The following is a 14,628-nucleotide window of genomic DNA, read 5'->3' on the forward strand; positions in this document are numbered from 1 at the left end:
AGTATATCACTAACCTACAGTAACATTGTGGTAAAGTAATATTTACAGTTAATATTTGTCTGAAAAACACTCGGCTGTCGTAAATATGAAATAAGCTGTACTGCCTGACGATGTATTTCTGATGCAGATGTCAAAACTAGTTATTTGTGCCCCATTATGTTCATAACCTCAAAACCCCGTATGTTGTGACCATCCTAAACCGAGGACCCACCATATATAGTCCGTAGAGTACCTACCACAAGACTGCTAGCCTTTCATCTTCATTGCCTTTCATTAGCATACCAGATTTTGGCAAATTTCGGAGATCATGCATCAACAAGAATGTCATGAGTTGGATTCTTCTGCCTTTATACCCGCCCTGGAAACGCCACAACAGAGATCACAGTTCTGCACTGTACTATGACGAGCTGGACCTAACCAATCTTATTTTATGTATGTTTACTTTTTTAAATTTTGATATTGTAACATTAACTACAAAGAGGTTTATGTCTAAAAGTTTGAACAAAAGCAAACCTCTGTTCTGGACACCTGGAACTAAGCCTAATTTACAGTAAAAGGGATGACAAGAAAGAAAACAGTGTTCCTTCTCTATAGTGTGTGTAGTCAAACATGGCAGATCTCCAGCCTTCTTTTACCCTGATGTCATCTAACATGTCTCTGACCTCGACAAGCCTCCTGTCCAGCAGCCAACAATTTGGCCACCAGATGAGCTTTTTTTTAAATTTTTTTATTTTATTTTTTTAAAATAAACTATGAGTAACATCGTGCGCAGTCACCATACAAGGAAATATTTGTTTTATTTTTCAATGTATTTTATGCCTAAATGGGTGTTTGCAATGCAGATGCAAACTGAAAGTGTTTGTTGTGTTAGCATTGTGTCTTAGTGGTCCTTGCTTCCCTCAACTCTTTTCCTTCTATCGTCACACCGCACCCCTGTCGCTCTTCCTGCCTTCTGTACAGTCGGTCCTGTTCCATTCACATTTCCTGTTGTGTGCAATGAATGGCACTACAATAGTTCTCCACTTGCAAATACCGTTGCTGGCCATTTACCAGTTTTCAAATACTATCCCAGCTTGAGCATTGGTCTTTTTCACAGGCGTTAAATTTCACACCACTGCCCAAGGATTACGGAATTTCCTTGCACCTGGGTGTCATCCCAACTCTGTTATGGCGTGGATACTACTTACCAAGGTGGAAAATGCAGGTTCAACTTAATTTGCCCTTCTGTACCGTTGCTGTGTGAAAGGAGCTTGTGATTTGGCACTGGATGAACATGATCATGTCTGGAACATCTATATGTGCCCTGTGATTGGCTGGCGACCAGTCCAGGGTGTAGCCTGCCTCTCAACCCAAGCCAGCCGGAGTAGGTTTCATCTCAGCCATGACCCCAGTGACGATAAATAAAATACTTACTATTGAAAAAGCTAGACTGGGATGATGGATACAACAATGAAGAGTACTGAAAATAGAGGTGCCACACACAAGAGTGCATGTTGACAATAGTAATCCTTTTCAGGCGATAGCCTTGTTATCATCACACATTAACGATGTATTGGGAAGGAGATAATACCAACTGAGTGCCAGCAACTCGTGTTTGAAAGGGATTTGTAAAGTAAGATGCATTGTATTTAGGTTATGTATAATCTAGAGAATCAGGGTGGATTAGGGGTTATGTATTAGATAGAAAATACTGTATGTTCAGTCTGTCTTTGTTATTGAGATTAGGGCACTCATATCTGCTTTGGTATTACTTACATTGTGAACAAAAGTGAAACCCACTATGCATGCATGTCCAGTATATGTGGGAACGCAGTACGTAGTCTTCCACGAAGGGAGCGTTGAGTCCACAGCGATCAAGTGCTCCCACTTTGCTCGTTGAGGGGAGATACGGGTGCTCTAGAACAAACACACAACCAGCTTTGCAGGTTCATAAAACAAACACAACCTACATTGTTATCTAGAGTCTATGCTTGCCTGCTTGGTTTAGGGTTTTAGAGAAACAGGCCTCCTCCCGTACAGGACTGAGATACTGTACGTGCGTGCGTGCGTGTGTGCGTGTGTGCTTGTGTGAATTAAGAAGGGGAAGTGGTTTCTTCAAATACAGTGGATCAGTTTTTCACATAGTTTTTCACATTTCCCTTGTGCCTTTCGCCATCAACAAACCTTTATCAACTGTACAGACAATTCTCAAACCTGTTGCATTAGAGTCTTACTGCTTTGTTGGACTCTAACTTCTGGTTTATATTCTTCTTAAGTTTTCCTGTAAAATTATTTGGAATAAGTCCCGAAAAAGCAAAGCCCAGTCTTAATCCTTTGATGCTCGTTAAACTGAGTTTTTGCTTTAACTGGGTCTGTAAGGTCTGAATTTAGCATACAAAGCACATTTCCACCTAAAATATTGGGAGTGAATGTGGTAAAAAGCCAAAAGAAAAGCAAAACACCTGCCTGAAGTTGATAGTTTGATGCTCATTGCACTGAAGTCATGCAATATGCTGACCTCAGTGTGTACACTTTATATTTCTAGCCATGAACTCGCTTTGCATTTGTGAAGGTTTTCGCATGATGTGTGTTTTGGAGCAGTTGTTGACTTGAGTGACAGGCGGCAATTGAGAAATAGGCAAGCTATTCCTTTTCTAACCACTCCTTTGCGCAGAGGAACCCAGAATGGAATAGTTTGGATTTAAAAACACCAATGGCCGCCTTGTAAATGTTGCATGTTGTTGTGACTGCGCCTACCCGAGCCACGAGGGCAGCAGCTGTGCACGCACTGCATGGAAAACACACAGCCCACAACAAACGCACAAACCTTGGGCAAACCGTTCCCTTTCTTCCTGTGGATCACATGACCTGCAAAAGCCAATCCATCAGCTCAGGGCAGATGTGACACATACACGTTTGAAACACATTGAAAACAACAACTACCGGGACAGCTGTTTCCTGTATGGAACACGTATGCTGAAGCAGGGTGTTTGTGCAATCAGGGGTGGGCAAAACCGCAAAAAAACAAAAACCAAAAACAAAAAACTGCACCTTTCAGAGTGGCCTTTTATTGTGGGCAGTCTAAGGCACACCTGTGCACTAATCAAGGTGTCTAATTAGCATCTTGATATGGGATGGATTATCTCGGCAAAGGAGAAGTGCTCACTATCACAGATTTAAACTGGTTTGTGGGCAATATTTGAGAGAAATGTTGATATTGTGTATGTGGAAAAAGTTTTAGATCTTTCTTTGAGTTCATTTAATAAAAAATGGGAGCAAAAACAAATGCGTTGAGTATAGGATCGAACCTCTACTTGGCAACCACATAATGTGCTCTCTAGCACTGTCTTGCCCCAATTGGCTTCAAGTTAAATCAATTAATTCCATGCAGAATTTGGAATGATCAATTCATTGGCTTGAACGTGCATGAGGATCTCCTTGGCCAACATGAATAAGACAAGTCAGATTTATTTACGGTAGCTCTTAATCACAAGGGTCGCAAAAGTTTTCGCAAGTTGCACACTGCACCACACTGGTTTTCCTCTTTGCCATGAATGTGTATAGATTAATCTTTCATCACTAATAAACTGCATAGCCCATAGAATTCACCCTCCCGCAAGAAAACCTTTCAGGAAGCATTAAAACTAGCATTCGTTGATTATTCCCATTACTTCAACTTTTCGTTTGGCTTTGGTGCTGCACAAGAATATTCAAGAATGAGATGGAAACGAGAATCCTTTAACAGGGCGTGAGGAAAATAAGGCCAATGGAGGGTTAAGATAAGCATAAGGAAGAGAGGGAGTGATGAGGGGAAGGCAATAGATCTGTTTGTTTTCCACATCCATCATGTAGGCGGGGATTGGCCTCGCAGGGCTCATAAACAAAGCATATAGATGCTCTGCAACCAGCGAGCTGTCTCCGTTTTTATATCAGCGCATTTGTAAGTCCAATAGCTATCATTGCATTCGTACTGCAGTGGCGCCTTTCCTTCCTCGATCACACACATTCTTCCCTCCTCCTCTTTTCAGTCAGTGACACTTGACCTGCGGTGCCCCTACTACAATGTGCTGGTTATTAGTTATTGTCACACTCCATTAAAGGTCCATGAAACAGCTGAGGTGGCAAGAAGTCAGGACCTCAGCTGTCTTTCCCATGGTAATCCGCAGATACTTGTCTTTCTCATGCTCTGCCACGGGTCAAACATGTTCGTTGACCAGGTACACACCTGCACCAACACACACGCGCTGTTTTCCAATGAGATTGAAGTGATTACTGCATAAAGCCTTCGAATGGAGGATCGGCATTGTTTGTTTTGCTTGATTCAACTATTTCCAAGAGACAGAGTACGTCTTTTAGGTGGTATTCAAATACTAATCTTCAGTTGGCTAAAATTCATTTTTGTTGAGTTTAAACCTGGAATTTCATTGATATGTTCCATGGAATGACTTTAAGGTCCAACACAACCTGTTTCATGACACCGCTTGACCCTGTAATATGAATTCAGAAATTTGTTTCTAAGTACATTATAACTGTGAGAGGGTATTTGCTAAAATAGAAAATAAATAAATAAATAAATAAACGTGAGAAACTACATACTTAAAACTACTGGCTTAAAAATCACTTTGTAATTATTTATTTATTTAATTAAAACATGCTACTTGGGTCAATTTGACCCACCTTTGTTTTGCTGAACTTGTTTTGTATAAAAAACTTAATTGTACTTAATAGAAGCATAAAAGCTCAATTTATCAACAAAGGCAACCGGTGAAAGACAAACACAACATGTGGCCTTAAAGATCATGACGTATAATATTTGGTTGTGTCCTGGTTTGATAATCTTTTGAAACGCACTGACATTTGACAACTTTCCACTTCAAAGAATTCATTATACTCTTAGACAAATCAATCTTTTCAGCTCCGGCATCTCCCCGCCTCCTTTATTCTTTCCGTCATCTTCTTGACGAGAAACCTGTCTGTCTGGTCGAACTTGTCTTTGTGGGTGTGCTGACTGTGCTCCTTCTAGTTAAAAAATGCCACTACAACTGTTTTCATAAATATTTATTTCGCTTGCTGAATTGAATATCTTTCATTATTGTAATGAACTAGCAACATCTTCTGTAGGCTATCAGCTGTGTGTGACAAAGTCGATGGGTGGACGAATGGTTAGTGTGTACATGAATCAATACTGAGCGGCTGGCTGACCTGGCCTGACATAAAATGAGAATCTGCCCGTTGTTTATAATTCAGCTCTGATGAATCTTGAAATTGAATCAACTGAACTACTAGGGACTGCATGGTGCACAAGTGGTTAGCACATCCGCCTCACAGTTCTGAGGTTGGGGGGGGATTGAATCTCAGCTCCAGCTTTACAGTGTAGTTTGGGTGTTTTCCCCGCGCTTTACAGAAACATGTATGTTAGGTTCATTGAATAACTTTTTAAATTGTGAATGTGAGCACGAATGATTGTTTGTTTGCATGCGCCCTTCAATTGGCTGGTGACCAAGACAGGGTGTACCTCACCTGTCACTCAAAATCAGTTGGAATAAGCTCCAGCTCCTATGTGAATCTACAAGGATAACTGATATAAATGGATGGGTGAACAGCCAGGAGTCACAACAGATTAAACTCAATGTTTTGCATGAGTGCTTGCAGCTTGCCTGCTTTATATGGATATTGTATTTCCTCGAATAGTGAACAGGGGTGTTGAATTGCTCATCTGCGCAGCGTACCAGGCTTCAAGGAGGTCAGGCCATAATAACTATAATACAGCTGAATGTTCCAATAGTCCATGCAGTTAAATTTTTTTTGCACCAACAGGTGTGTTGTGCTTACACCTTGGCAAAAAAAAGTGCATACATGGACAAGTAGACTGAGTCTTCAATGAACCTAACAAGCATGTTTTTCAAATTTGGGAATGTGCCAAAGTACTTGGAGAAAACACTAGGGGAATATCTGAACTCCACATGGAAAGGCCGAAGTAAGATTCTAACCGAGAGATTCTGAGATCTGAATGTTGGCATGTTTTCGGCTGAACTCAGGATTGTACTACTTTTGGGCTGTTCTAAATCCCACTGGATTAGATTGCAGCCCTTCACTGAATCAAGCCGTCTTTTTCCAATGCGACCTTAGACTTTAGCATGTGCACGTTAAACATGTAAATAACTCACTAACACTGTGTGTATGTGACCCCCCAACCCCCCCTCGTATCTCCACACATTCCTTCCTACCTTAACAGGAAAGACAAAGGGGAAACAAAAAGGCCACTTCCTGTACTTGCAGCCAGCGCTCCACACAATAGAGCAGGAAGCTGAGTGGCAACTGTAAGCAAGTGTACGAGTGTGAGGGAAAGATAACTAACAGATCTCTTCTAGTATAAAATCATGCAGTTAAAAGTCACAATTATTTTCTGTGACCCCTTAAGTGGAATCAGTTTTCCTTTGTGTAAAAATATGTGATCCTGTTTGTGCATGTTCTCATTCATTCAGATCATTTCTATAACAGGTGATCATGTGATCATGTTGCACTTGTTGTGCATGAACAGCTCTCTCAGGTCTCCGGTGCTATTTCCTGAAAGTTGTTTCTATTGGAGCTTTGTGATGATGACGCATAGATAACTATCCACAAGGAACTTTTTTTTTTTCCTCAATTTGTCACAATTGTCTGTGTTAAATGAACCAGGAGAGTCTATTACCACGGTTGTTTAAGGAAAGCTACCCCAAGAACGCAAAAGAAACAGGATGTGGCCTTACTATGGATTGTCAAGTTTTAGTGGTATAGTTTATATAATGTTCAAAATAGTATAATTGTCATTATATTTGTACATAAACATAACCAGAAAATGTACACAATTGGCACCTAAATGTGAGGTATAATACGTATCAAAAGATGCACTTGTGCGCCAAACCTTCCGGTTTGTGATACCACCACAGATGGTAATTGTGGTAAAGAGGAGCAATTTGATGATTACCATTCATTTTTACCGCATATATGTTAAAAGCACAGTACCAAATATGGTACACACTAGGGGTGTTAAAAAAAAATCGATTCGGCGATATATCGCGATACTACATCCCGTGATTCTCGAATCGATTAAAAAAAATAATTTTTTTAAATTTTTTTTAAGAGCTCAAAATTGTTCATTCGGTAGTCTTACCGATTCAACGTCTTATCATCATTGCCTTTTTTTTTTTTTTTTTGTGTGTGTGTGTGTGTGAATCGATTTTTAAACTTCCATTTTTAATGGAAAAATATTCAACAAAACGTCTGACTTCGGGTTAGGATTCACACCTTGAGCATGGAAGAATGTTATATGAACGGAACATTAAGCCTTAATATTTTATTTTAATGCTGTTCAAACATGAAACAGATTACAACCTCTATAAGACTGAAATTTCAGATAAATAAATAATACATTTTCATATAAATCTTACACTCTACAAGCTTACTGATTAGTATTTTCTAAATTTGAATGAAAAAAATCGCAACAATCGACTTATAAATTCGTATCGGGATTAATCGGTATCGAATCGAATCGTGACCTGTGAATCGTGATACGAATCGAATCGTCAGGTACTAGGCAATTCACACCCCTAGTACACACAGTTTACGTGTGCCTGACGTTACCTTGCCTGTGTGTTACATACATCCCTGTACAGTCTACTCTGCACAAAGTTGACAAATCTAGTTAACCAGAAGATTGTATTCAATCTTAGAGGATTCACGGTTTATAATGGCTAAGAAGCCATCTGCAGCCATTCTAAGATTCATCGTCCCGTCCTCCCTTCTTAACCCTTTGCAGACATCACATGCAGGCAGGCTGATTTACTTCAAAGTGCATTGCCTCGCCCTCTTTTTCCTGTCTCAGATCTCTTCCTTTATTTGTATTGTCTGTCCTGTTTCCCATTGCTCAATCAATATATCTCACCTCTAGCGAGCTTTCTGCACCCTGTTTCCTGCTCTCGTCCTTCATCTCCCCCCACCATCCCATCTCACTGCACTTCAAAGGCTCGCCGTCTTCCCCCATGCTGCCATAGTCAGGTTCCACGCCAATGCCAGGTACCCTGAGGGGGAATGCAGAGCCGTGTGGAAGTACTCTGTGCCTTATCTCACAAAAATAAGAGTGGAAAAAGTAAAAAGCCCTCTTTTTTTTTTTTTTTTTTCAAATAGTTGAGGTCATACATTGTAGAATGCATGCTCTGCCCTGTTTGGTTGGGGTGAAGAAGATCAAATCTCAGAGGCTATAATCTAAGAATGTCTATATTTTTTTTGTTGTTGTAGTTTTGTCATCTTCATCCATCCTATTTTTAGGGGAGCCTCCTACTTCTGAAGAAATTCTTGAAAACGATCTGCCAGAAATAGCAAACTATGCAAAAGGCAGGCAACACAGAAAAGCTATGTAAGGACTGGATTGTTTATCTCCTCCCTCAGTTGGGATTCTATAGTAGATTTTGCCATACATGCTTCCATTATCAGATTTCTCTGCTAGGACTCTTTCTATGCCCTATTCATGCGTCACATGATCATAAGCAACACACCCAAAAAAGGGGGGAATGCATAGTTCTACGACCAAAATAGAGGACTTTTGAAAATTAGTTTGGTTTGTTCACGAGACAGTCTTTCTCCTCTATTGTTGTTGTTTTTTCAGCCTGTCTGCAGATTCTCATTACTGCTACTGAGTGAAAACCAAGCTTACCCAAAAAGGGGCGACCTGGCAGGCAATATGCATTGGAAAGTGGAATATGTATACAATTCAGAGACATTAATCCAAGTAAGAAATACAGCAATTTGGCATCATTTATTTAGTAGGAGATGACATGAGATGAGTAAATGTATAATTAACCAGGACTTTCTGACTTTTACTCAGTAATAACATCAGTGAGAAATTGGCTTGAGATGCAAATTCAAATCTCTATTGCGGTAATATATTCTGGGGATTGTGCAGTTTGCAAGTGATTCCAAATGCCAGCCTCATATTGACTAGTAGAGTGTTGTATTTCTTTCGGTTAGAAATAACAGATGACTTATCTGAGTCTGTCCAACTGAAGGATGTTGATGGAGTCGTTTCACAAGCCTGTGAATAATTTAACTTGAAATAATTTTAATTGCTTGACCTTTTGTTAAGCGATTTGTGAGAGCTGAGCCTTATTAATATCCCGCTACTTAGGAAGCAGAAAGACAAAACGGTCAGTACTGCTGCTTGAGATGTATTTCTGATGCCAAATCTAGCGATCATGTCCTTTAAATTTCGTTGTATTTGTGAATGAATATCAGTCACAGTGACCAGCTTTTATTAAGAGGGGCTATATTGCTGTAGCAGTTGTTGCAGTATTAGTTATACATTTTTTTATGTAGTTGATACGTAATTATATTTCTCATATTGTACAGAGTAGCCAGACCGTTTCTTATGTCCCTGAAAATTCCATTTCCTGTTTTGTGCTTATCATCGTACTTTTGCTCTCCATTACCTCGAGTTGCTGACATCTGACTGAGCTCACCTTTTGTTGGAGGTACCACTAGAAATGCAGGCTAGAACGACTATTTTAGCATTATTTTAGTAATAAATGTCAGTTTCATGGGTGTAGCAGCCATCTCAGGTCTTGTTAAACACATCCCAAGTTGGTGTTGAGTCACGTTACTTGGCCTGGAGACCACAATCAACCACCTTACCCAATTGCAACAGGTGCAGAAGATGATTACTGTTAGTGTCCCAAAGAGAGTGAAAGTGCCGCACTGAAGACTTTCAAATGAGCAATCATTCATACTAGAAAAATTGGATGGTCCCCATTCACCTAGGGAGGTTATATGCTAGTGGGTGATGTGGTTATTAAAAAGACATAGTGGCAATTTATTTTTCAGTCAAAACTCTTTGTCAAACTTTAAGTACTTAAAATACATTCATCAATTCCATCCTTAAACACACTTTACAGCTGTAATGTGGCATATGAATGGAATACTTCAATGTTCATTTTCTCAGAAATGAATTTGTTTAATGAAGTTTCTCAAAGGCACTATACAGCTGATTTTGGGACAAATTTGTCAAAAACTCAATTGCGCAGTCAATTATGTGTTACTTATCAAGAGCTAATCCCGCTAGCAAACACCAAACTTTGTATCCAGCAAATCTCACTGCAGCTTTGCTTACCATTCGGCTTTGAGATGGTAGAAGGTGTGTTGGACTCATTGGGGCGTGTGGATTTTTCTTCATGATAGTGATTCACTGTACTCATTCATTGAAAGCGGTTCTTAATCTTAGCCCAGTTAGCTGGTTGGATCATGGTTTGGGTGTGGTTGTTATGTAAGTATATTTTCAATCAGCAAATAAAAGCTTTTGGGCTGGCCCTCCAGAGTCCCAGCTATTTGTATGCAAAGTCAGTTTTCCATCTTAATCGTTAAAGGTAAACCTATTTCACACATGTAACCAAAAACCGATGCTGGGTTTCCTTCCAAAGTCCAATTCTGAAGAGGGGAAAAAGTCACATCGCTGCCCCTGCCTCCTCACAAACACATTTGTGGTGGGTGACTGGCTCAATCTAATACAAGTGAGTATCTGTTTGTGCACACTTAATTGGATTCACCACGCTGTCCATGTGTAGATGTTGCACTTTTTGTGTGTTTCGTTCAAAAAATCCTGACTCCTCCCCACCCTGCAATCCTTTGCTATAGCTTTAGATGCTGTGTATATATGCAAGGCACTTAATGGCTAAGCCTGTGTTAGGCCAGTGGAAAACATGCTCATTCATATGGTAATTACTACGCAAAGACGACAATAAATCTGTCCGTAGCCTCTAAGACCGTACAGAGCATTGAGGATTGCCCACAGGGCCGCTCATATCTCATACACCAAAAACTGTGTGTAGCTTGCCATAAAGTTGCATTAGCTCGCCGTAGTTTCCTCCCCCAAGTAGAATAGTTTGTTACATTCAATAGAAAATGGTGTTAGTTGTTTTCATGTATTTTGGTCATTGGTTGTGATTGTTTCACGTGTTTTGTAAACACAGTGATGGATATGAATTATATCCAACCTCACATTTTCCTGTATGAAGATGGTATTGTTTGTCATTATTGAGAGAAGATTAATCTTGTGTGACGTTTGAATTTAGTGTAAAATGTGTTTTTAAAGGTATTAATATTAATTTATTAAAAAAAATAATAATGAAGTTATCAAATTAATTCTGGACAAAATATTATCTTTTACTGCAGAAAATGGCTCAATGACCCCTTTACACAAAAGTGCAACTCTCAACACTAGAGAGGCCAACTTCATGCAAGGACTAAATCACACACAAGCATGTAGTCTTTGCAGGACTCCACATCACCTTAACAATCGTGACATTTATGTCCGTATGTTGTTTTTGTTCCTGACGTGAGACGGCATCTGTGCAAGCATCAGACATGCATGTCATTTGGTGTCATGTGCATACAGTATCAAGCGTGTGCATCGCTAGCTCTTAATTATGACGACCCCCCCGCCTCCAATCGTCTCCTTTGCAAATCAGTGTACAGCTGCAGCTGCCTCCAAGGCAGCGCTGCATCTAATGACTCATTATTCACACTGTCTGTCTGCTCACAATCCTGGGGGAAGGGGGGGATTTTGGACTGTGTGTGTATGTATGTGTGCATAATATGAAGAGCAGGTTATGTATTAGGAAAGTGGTAATGGAGGGTTCGTTAAGTCTCCTAATTCGTTGGCACTACTTAATTATAAGAGATGCCACTGAGTGGTTTGAACCGTAGACGGATGGTGATGAGTATGTGACTGAGTAGAAAGCTAACGTAGTACATGGCCTTATAATCATATCATCTTTAATGTCAACGTATTTTTCCTCTATCCTCCCCACCCCCTTTGGTTTCTTCAGCTAGCGTCCGGTTGGTTGTCGTCAATCAACCCATTTTTTCTGCAGCCATTCCTCCCAACGTACCACTCCCAAATCTTTCAGTATTAAACTTGTCAAGTATAGACGCCACATTGCAGATTCATGCCATTCAAACTGACTTGCACTATTTAAAACATCTCAAAAGTCACATATTGGATTTGGCCTTGAGGTTACACAACATCTGGTGGATTTAAACGGATTTTGTACATTTTGTAAAATTACATTCCGTCCGAAAGAAAGCTTATAACCAGCCACATACGAAGAGTCCTCATTTTAACCCCGTCTCAATGTGCAAAAGTTTTGTGGTTACAAACGGCGTGCAGTGAATTAACTAATTTGCGCAACAGTGTAAGAAGACTGTCATTGCGCGTTACATTACAAGAGATATGCTCAGTTACCGCCATACTTAAGGTTTTTCATTGGATTGTTTTTGATTTATGGTCCCTAATTCGCATTCTTCATCTAAATGTTTTGCAGGCGTTTTATGCTGTTTTATGCTAAGTGTTTGAACTAACCTACAAGTCCAAAATGACTTGACATTTAGCCTCAATGAACAGGAAGACACGCGAGAGGATATCCGCTATGTTTTCTGTTTGGAGTGTGTGCACTCGGGCTCATTATTCTGCTTACTAGGGCAATAATTGAGCCCAATTATAGCAAGCTCTTCATAGGAACGTAATGCCAAAGGGTGAATAGGTCAGTAATTTCAGATGCTCACTCACACATACAGACAAAAGGGTGGCATACCAGCTGGCGCTTCTACAAGACCCCCCGCTTCCTACGACATTGAACCCTCATGACTGGACTATAATTTCGTTTTAGACTTTCATAATCCTTTATCAGGAAAAAAAACCTTGGGGTCTTTCAGATGATGGTATAAAATATACATAGATAATGAGATTTCAGAAGATTTAAGATTGTATACTTTTGTGATAATATGTGTGCACATTCAGATCATCCATCTAGCCATTTTCTATAGTGCTTGTCCGGGCGCCAGTCAATTGGTCAGTAGGGGTGTGTAGACTTTTTATATCAATTGTGGCTCAACTTCCCTATCTTATTTGTTTCTTTAGACAGCAAACTAGTTGAGCTCAGTCAACAGCACCTTTGCTTTGTGATGCGCTTCACTGTCATGGCACGATAAATCAACAATCAATTCCACATGATGGACGGGTATTTTTTTTCAATCGATTTCACTCATAACTGGGCATCGGTATCGTGCAGAGAGATACAGGGTCTTATTTCAAGTTATCGGTAGTTGCAACGGCTCTAATGGCCGGCTTACAATCAAGAACTAGAAGTAAGAATGTCGAAGATTAGGAAAATTGCCATTAATTTTATGCAGTTTTAAGGAAAAAATATATATTGGGATATATAGGTCTTTCTTTAAAATTATCTGTCATTGTTCTTTGGGGGAAATTCTATATATCAAAACTACCTGTGGTATTGGTGCATTGTATTGGTGACTATTCAGGGTGAGTCCTCGTACTGGTATCGGTTTGAAAAAAAAAACAAAAAACAAAAAAGTGGTATCGAACATCCCTACTTGCAATAGCAATTTGTCTTGAAACAAATTCATTCATCATGTTTAAGTTCACCTGCACTGTTTTTGTCCGATTTTTTTCTTCTTTTTTTTTTTGTGCACATGTGTGTGTTTTGAATCGGTATGTGGGATGGTGGGGGGCAGGGGTCTGCTTTGACACCCTAATCCTAAAGCCTATCCAAGCTTTGTATTGGAGAGGGAGGGATGGAAAGAGAGGGGGGGGCAGTTGCAATTGAGGAAGAGGAGAGGGGGTATTAGGAGCGAGGGAAGGGAGAGTGAGCGAGATGGGGTTCATTCCGTCTACTGCAAAGGAAACAAAGGGATGCTGAAGGGTCTGACTTATGACAGGAGCACCTCTTTAGACTTTGACTGCTAGCCTGTTAGCAGGGTAGCCTTTCTCTCTCTCTCCATTTCTCCGTCTGTATGGGCGACGCATCCTCTGCTTCCTCCTTAACACGTGAGTCATTCAGCCTGTGCATTTCTATATTCGTCACTGACTTACCCGTCAGCTGCTGGTTATTTATTTTATCATCGTGACGTGGTCGCATCTCTGCTCTGGATCTCCCTTCTGTCAATCTTTTACCTGCAGCTGCTCAGTTAATTTGCTTTTCAAAATCACAGAATGTTCCAAGTGTGAGAAGAGTGTTCAACTTTTCTCACCATGCACGCAAGAATTAGATCAACTCCAGTATTTAAATAATCCGTCAGATTCATGCTTGCTCTTGGGAAATGCAGCACTGTCCGTACGAGCAGCGAAGCATAAAATCAACATTTGAATTGCTGGGGGAGTTCATGTGATGGCAGCTGGACACATCTGTCTTTGTTGGCCCACGTGCCCATTCGCTGCTTTGCCAAAATATGAAACAATGATTTTTCTATGGCAAAAGAGCAAGCAGCCTGCATGCTGCCCTGGCAGCTGCGTTGGCAGATTGAGTCAGCCTGGCACAGGAACTGACTTTGTGGATGGGGAAGGGCTTCATTGTTCTCATCATTTGTAAATAATAGACAGTTGCTATAGTTATTAGTGTTTAACAATATACATTATTAAGAATTAAAATCAATTAGACAATCCAGTGTTTCATACCTGAGATTTTAATTACAATTTGCTACCTAATGTGTTGAAGATTGTAGAAATGCATAGAATGATGTTTGACTGATGGGGGGGAAAAATTTGATTTGATTTTTATTTGCCTGAAGAAAAAAAAAACATGAGAAAAGAAAAAAGCACAACAT

The 14,628-nt window shown here is 40.1% G+C and overlaps 1 protein-coding gene across 5 annotated transcripts in view; it reads left to right on the plus strand.

Annotated features, from left to right (window-relative positions):
- The window catches only part of LOC144030456 (disco-interacting protein 2 homolog A-like), a 72,175-nt gene that overhangs the window by 16,026 nt on the left and 41,521 nt on the right, over positions 1–14,628 (plus strand). Inside the window, exon 1 of one of the 5 annotated variants that reach the window (XM_077536783.1) lies at positions 13,670–13,852. The exons of the other annotated variants lie outside the window; for them this stretch is intronic. Coding sequence (XP_077392909.1) covers positions 13,819–13,852 — 34 coding nt within the window. The 5' untranslated portion in view covers positions 13,670–13,818. Of the gene's footprint in view, positions 1–13,669; positions 13,853–14,628 lie in introns of those variants that run through there. 5 annotated transcript variants of the gene reach the window in all.

Source organism: Festucalex cinctus, chromosome 11 (genome assembly GCF_051991245.1).
Source record: "Festucalex cinctus isolate MCC-2025b chromosome 11, RoL_Fcin_1.0, whole genome shotgun sequence".
NCBI lineage: Eukaryota > Metazoa > Chordata > Actinopteri > Syngnathiformes > Syngnathidae > Festucalex > Festucalex cinctus.